This window comes from Tupaia chinensis, unplaced genomic scaffold (assembly GCF_000334495.1).
Source record: "Tupaia chinensis unplaced genomic scaffold, TupChi_1.0 Scaffold000377_2, whole genome shotgun sequence".
NCBI classification, from domain to species: domain Eukaryota; kingdom Metazoa; phylum Chordata; class Mammalia; order Scandentia; family Tupaiidae; genus Tupaia; species Tupaia belangeri.
In genome coordinates, this window is record NW_006159876.1 from 2,007,559 (window position 1) to 2,014,266 (window position 6,708).

Here is a 6,708-nt window from a genome sequence, read left to right on the forward strand (position 1 = left end):
CTGCGGCTCCCGGCCAGGCCAGCGCTGGCCTCACAGCCTGTTGACCTGAAGCGCGGCGGGTACGACAGCTCCGAAAATACTCCAGTCGGCCCGTGGTCACAGCTGAGAGCCCAGAGCGAGGTTTCTCAAGTGTGAGCCCAGCCTCCAGCCTTCACGGCCTGTTTGTCAGAACTCGGTCCTTTCCTATCAGGCGTTCGGCCTTCCTCTGCAAGGCCCGGCCCACAGTGATATTATTTTACAAAGATGTTGAAACGGATCCGCAAAGTCGCATGTCACACTGCCCACATCTCGGCCTTCCCAGGAGGCGTTTCTTCATCTGATGCTATCAGCCAAGGCTCCAAGGCCAGTACGCCCTGCTGTGACTCACCACGCCTGGACGGGAAGGGCAGAGGAAGCCCTGGCAATAAAGCCCCGAACTAAACCAAACTCACATTTCCTTCTTCTCTCTCCATTTTTTTTTTCTTTTTGGCCAGAAGTTGCATGTGCTTGTGAGAGAGAGAGAGAGAGAGACCGGCACCCGATGGGATGACCACCCTGCAGTATCTTCTCCCCCATTTCTCCATCCTGCCAGGATCTGAACTCTGGTTGGCCATGTGGGATCCAGCTCCCTTAACCACTAGGCCACAAGGCCAGCCTTCAAACTCACCTTTTATAAAACTTTGAGACTGGAATGTAAACAATTTCCCTCTATAAAACTACACGGATGTGACATTTGATTTGCACCCTCTGGCAGGCTCCACGCCGAAGCCATGAAGGACTCCCCACAGCAACTCCCACCTAGACAACTGGGGGCACTCCCCGGTGAGAAGAGCGAGACTGGCCCGAAGCCCCGAGCTGAGGGGTGCTCTGGAAACGACCATCCGGCCGCACCAAGGCATCACGAGATCACGCACAATGACAGACCAGGCAGCTAAACATGGAACGTGTTTACGAGGCAACGCAGAGACTAGAGAGAATAAAAACGGATTCGCACTGTGTTCCCAGTAGCCAGGCGTGAACACATACCCCCGACACACAGAAATCAGAGGGACCGTGAGAAAATGGAAAGTGTGATTGTGTGGCAGGATTACGGGCACATGCACCATTTTTTCCCCTTTGAATTCCTTACAGGTTGCTGTTTTAATAAAAATGACATAATTGTAAGATGAACTGCTCAGATATAACCCAAGTGAGTGTCTGAAACGAGCCTGTGGATGTCGGGGGACGGAGTCTGCGTGGCTGCCCGTGGTTGTGCACCAAACCACGCTCGTGTGCTTGGCTGACCAAAGGCCCTGCTTTCCTGGGCAGACGGTCTGGGGGTTTTCATCCACTCACGTCTAACCGCCACCCAGGGGAAATATAAACCCAACACATGGTCGCCTTTTCCGCCACCACTGTTCTCAGGTTTCCTGGTTCCGCGGTGACCCCAGAATCACTGTAACCAGAAACCTGAAGGGCTGAGCTGGGCTGAGCTGGGCTGACAGTGGGGGTGCGGGCTGGGGAGCCTCACCTGCCAGGCCCCTCCCCTCACCAGCCATTAGCCAGGGCCGCGGCTAGAGGGGGATGAGATACTCACCCAGGTTATTGTGTGCTGGGGACATCGGATTCGGGGAGAGATTCGGAGAACCTGTGAGAGGAGACACAGCTGTGAGACTCCGTGAAGGATGCTGGCCTGCAGAGCCAAACTTCTGGGCCCTCCGAGATGGGGGCAGATGGGCGCAACACAGAGAGACCCTGGATGGGCCTCCAGGTGCAGGAGAAGACCCAGCCCTGCCCTTGCCCAGACATCCCTCCCCTGGGCCCGGGTTTCTTCATCTGTGGAATAAGCGGGTCGAGTGAATGAGCTCAGAGGCCTCTTCCACGACTTGATGACTTTAGGAGTCTCCGAGACTCCCAGCACAGGGCTCCCGCGTTCTCGGCCAGGACAGGTGACACGCTTGTTGTCCGACTCACCACCTGTCCCGTGCTCCACGCCATCAGGGAAACAGAGCGAGTGGGAAGCCCTTGTCCCAGCTGCTCACTGGCCCGGGCGGCGAAGGCCAGCCTCTCACGTGAGTGCAGCTTGGGGCCTCCCCTACCCCAGCAGTCACTGCTCCCTGTGCTCAGTTACCTGGAAATACCAATCTCAGGAAACGCGCAAGCCTTCCTCAGCAGTCCTGCAACTCGGCAAGCAGACTGACGCTTTATGCAAGACTCAGGGGAAAGAGCCCACGTCTACCCAGAGCTCTCTCTGCTGTCTTTCCTCTGCCTCACGTGCAGAACGAAGGGAAAACCCACGTGGGGTCAGCCTCCGAAAGAAACAAAAGGCAACCGGCTGCATGCCCCTTCTTGCCCCTGTATAGAGACGACTGTGAGGCCTATCTGTGACCAGCCAGGGGGCCTGGCCTCGCCTGCGATCTCTCAGTCCTTGTGGCTGGGCACTGCACTGGCTTCGAGCACACGCTGCCTCAGGCTGTCCACGGGGTCTTTTACTTCGCCCAAATGTGGCTGCAGCTTCCTGAGGACAGGCACCAAGGGCTGACCCGCAGGTCTCTCCTCCCCTCCTCATTCAAACAGGATGTGGAACAGGCCCGGGAAGGTGCAGTCTCAGGATCCGTCATGGGGTCTGCACAGGCCCCCGGGGATGAGCTGTGTGACTTCGGCAAAGTCCTTCAACCTCTCTGAGCCTTTGTTTTCTCTCGGACACAGAATGGGGAGCATAGCCCCTGTGCGTGACATGAACACTCGGCGAGACCGTGCCCACGGCCAAGCTGACACCATGCCTGGCACACAGAAGGCACTCCTTAAGGGTTTTCATTTTTCCTCTTTGGGGAAGGTCCTAAAGCCACTGAAGGGCTATGGGCCCTTCTCACGGGTCTGAAAGGGCGCGTGTGATGTGAGGATACACAACCGCATCTCAGCTGCAGGGAATCCAAGCCCCAGAGCTGCTGCACTGGGAGCCAAAGGGACAACTGCGAGTGAAAAGCTGGGAGGAAATAGCAGACACCTCCCCCAGCCCCATGCCCATGAAGCCTGGGGTCCACCAGACCTGACTCCACTGCAGAGAAATCGCTGGTGTTCATGGCTGGGCCCTGCAGGCACACTTAGGGAGGAGGGGACAGGATGGAGGACCGAGAACAATGAGGGCAGAAAGGAGGATGAGGGAGAGAGAAGAGAGCCCAGAGGGTCAGAAGGGGGCTGCTCCTCCCGTGCGGGGGCCCCTCCCCCAGGTTGTGTTTGGGTACAAAGCAGACACTTTACAAACACAGAGGGAAGAGGGGAGGCCGAGGGGAAGGAGTGCAGTGCTGGCCAATGCTCCCAGCTGGCCGGCGTCCCATGCCAGCATTTCATCGCTGTGAGCGTGCGGCGACCACTTGGCATGGAGCACGGGCAGGGCTCTGATGCATTCCAGCTGCAGCCATGCTGCCAGCACTCATCTGGGTGGGCGTGTTTGATTGGGGAGGTATGTGCTCGACATGGAAGTGCCACAGCGCCCAGGCCAGACTTCGGCAGCTACGTGCACGGCGTTTGTGGGTTTCTGTTCTTCTCTGGGGACTGCAGACCTCTTTGGGTCTGCGTGCAAAAGCAAGTGGCTGCACTGTGTCCGAAGGCTCTGTGACCAAGGCACGGCTGCTGCCGTCGGAACGGCACATCTGCCAGGCTCCCTCCTCACCCAACCACACGCCATGCAGGACCTGCTCTGTGTGGCAGCTGGGGTTCAAGTCAAGAAGCTGCTGGTTGGGAGCCAATTTGGGCCCATGTCAAATGACGCGGGAAACATCTGGAGACATTAAGGGAGCTATCTAGGCCACGTCCTTTGTGACCAGAGCAAATGATCCCCTTTGGTCACCGAGTAAAAATAGGCACTTTAGTAGTCTCCATCGGGGAAGGCCTTCCCTCTACCAGGCTCCCGCTGCCTCTCCCCTGTACTGTTTCAGGCCATCAGCCCCCGCCACCATCCTACAGCTGCAACACGTCACCGAGGCACGGAGGCCACTTAAAGCCTGCAATGGCTTCTCATGCACCCAAGCTACACGCCGAGTGGTCTGCCTGGCTAGAAGGTCCATACCCATGGACCTCTGAGTGCTGGGCCCTCTGGAGGCAGTGTACTCCAGCCCCACCAAGCCCCATGCCCTGGGTGCTCCCTGGACTCCAGCACGCAGTGCCAGCTCTCCTGCCCCTGCCCCCGCCCTACAACTCTGCCAGGCACACCCTTTGCCACCCTCGGAGCTGGGCTAACACGACACATGATCACATCTCAGCTTGGGAAGCCGGCACACTGCAAGGTGACGTGGCCCTGCTCCACGTCCCCGAGGCATGCAGTGTCTGTGCAGGTGTATACGAGACATTAGAAGACTGTGGCTGCCTGGCCGGTGCCCCTGTGACCTGAGAGCAGTTCGGGGGGCCCCCGCATACCCAGCACCGGGTAGGGCACGGCCACAGTGGCTGCTCTATGTGTCCTGCGGAGCAAGACAGGCAGGAGGCAGGGAGGGTGGAGACGGGAGAGGAGGGACAGGCCACTGAGGGAAGGTCAAGTGCCTTCCTGCGTGACTGACCTGCGTCCATACTGTGGTTCATCTGGTGGTCACTGGTTTCTCCATCTTCGCTCAGGTAGCCAGGGGGTGGGGTCTCTGGGGATCAGAAGGAGGGGGGCTTGTTAAACAGTCTCCGGCTCTTTTCTGAAAGCATCTCACATTCACACCACAATGTCAGGTCAGGTGCGGAGGGACGCAGAGCTTCACAGTGAGGGCTCTCAGATGCTGTGCCCGGGGCTGGCCTCAGCCATCCGGGATCTGGTCAGAACACCAGCCCCCACCTGGACTGCAACCACCTTGGTTCATACCACCCCGCCTCCCAGGTCTGGCACACCTGTTCCCAGAGCCCCTGCCAGGCTAGCCTTCAAGATCAAGGACAAGCCCCCGTCTCCAGGGGGGCTCCTGGACTTGCCCCACCTCACCATCTCTGTCCTCAAGAGGCACAGCCTCTACCTGCCCTTTGGCCTCCGTGTGGTCTAGTGCAGATCCCATGCTGACTTGTGTCTCCGGGGACATACCAGCTTTCCAACTGGACGGCGGCGAGCTCAGTACTAGCCAGGACTGTGACCTGTCTCTCTGAGCCCCACCTCCACCGCCCAGACCCTGACCTAGCCCCTCCGAGGTTTCTGAACAGGGGCTGGGTGACTCACCCCTACAGAGCAGCATGTGCAGGAGGGGAGTGGGTCTTTCTTTAAAGCTGCAGCTCAAGCACCCAGGCCTGCCCACTGCAGCACAGTAAGCTAACCCAGGGCAGAAGTCACGACCAATTTCCACTGCTCGGAAGGGAACTCAGAACGCAGCAGGATGGTTCCCGGCCTGGGAAACCGTGACTAGCCCAAGTGCAGCCAGCACAGCTTTCCTGGACTGCAGAGTGAGGGTGACTCACACGTCATTTGCATGCAAATAAGGGGCTTCTGAAAACCTTTGTCCTCTGACAGTGCAGCTCCTTTCTCCCTGCCTTGAAAACCCCAGAGCCCTCAGTTCCTGCCCAGGCTGTGCCCCTCCATGCCTGAGGCCCTGGTACTTACAGAGCCAGGTCTCCACAGTGGCTGCCCCGCCGGGCCCCTCCACTGCCTCTGGGCCCCCCGGCTCGGCAGTCCCGTCGGGGATCTGGCCTGAACGCCAGCCCCGCCGCCAGCCACGAGGGCGGGGAGGGAAACACAGTGTTGCTATTTCCGCTTCCAAAATAAATGACTGCGCTGAGGCCGAGGCCGGCAGAAGGGTCATGCGGCTCCTCCGAGCCAAGAAAAGCATCGTTAGTGCGCTGGGAGCTGAGGCCACAGGTCAGCTCCCAGCAGAGATGCGGTTCTGAGTCGGGGGCTCTGGGCCAGCACTGCATGCGGAGAGGGGGTGACGGCACAACGCAGGGACAGGGCACGGCCGCTGGGCGCCTACCTGGAATATTGCTCTGGGGCTCGATGCCCGCGGGGAAGTTGGTGTTCTCGGGGATGGAATGGCTGTAGTCGTCCAGCGGGGGGAACTCGGCCGGGATCTCTGTGTGGCGGGGCACCAGCACAGGAGGTAGGACTGTCCGGGAGACAGGCACACGCAGCTCAGTGTACGCCCCACCCCAGCCCCCACAGACCCTCTCTGGGGGGCCGGGGCTGGCTGGGCCCCGCCGTGCCAGGTGTCCCCGTACCTGGAGTCTCCACTCTCTGATAGTGGTAGGGGTTCACGCACACCTCGTCCTTCTTCATGTTGAAGGCGAACTCACACAGCTCCATGGCCCGCAGCTCGTGGTGGCTATGCAGGTCCGGCCATCGCCACAGGCGACAATAGATGACGTGGGGGAGCCCCTTCCGGTGGGACACCTGCAGCCGGCCATCCAGGGACCTGTCGGGACGGGACAGGAGTGACAAGAAGAGTCAGCATGGAGGATCTGGCTGGCCTTCCCCAAAGGGCCCCTGCGGCTCCTGAGGGTGTCTGACACATGCCCAGGAATCTCTCCCCTCCCCGGCTCTTCTCAGATGCACAGGGCCAGAGATCGGAGTCGCAAGCCATCAGTGCTGGAAGGGATCCCAGAAGAAGCAAAAAGAGGCCCACCAAGGAGGCCCCAGGCCGCCATGGCTGCCAGCACAGGCCTAGCACCATGCGGGTGCCCTGGTGAGCCTTCCGGCCCCACACCACTCTGCCTCGCATGTGAGTCAATCTCAGGGAAGGGCCAGGGCCACCAGCCACTGACCTGGTCCCTACTCAGGGGGTGTGGGGGGGGGGA

The 6,708-nt window shown here is 59.8% G+C and overlaps 1 protein-coding gene across 1 annotated transcript in view; it reads right to left on the bottom strand.

Annotated features, from left to right (window-relative positions):
- The window catches only part of SMAD3 (SMAD family member 3), a 130,736-nt gene that overhangs the window by 16,930 nt on the left and 107,098 nt on the right, over nucleotides 1–6,708 (bottom strand). Inside the window, exons 2-5 of the mRNA XM_006153483.3 lie at nucleotides 6,133–6,326; nucleotides 5,889–6,020; nucleotides 4,515–4,589; nucleotides 1,556–1,606 (exon numbers count right to left, since the gene is read on the bottom strand). Of these exons, the coding sequence (XP_006153545.1) occupies nucleotides 1,556–1,606; nucleotides 4,515–4,589; nucleotides 5,889–6,020; nucleotides 6,133–6,326 (452 nt within the window). The remainder of the gene's footprint in view (nucleotides 1–1,555; nucleotides 1,607–4,514; nucleotides 4,590–5,888; nucleotides 6,021–6,132; nucleotides 6,327–6,708) is intronic.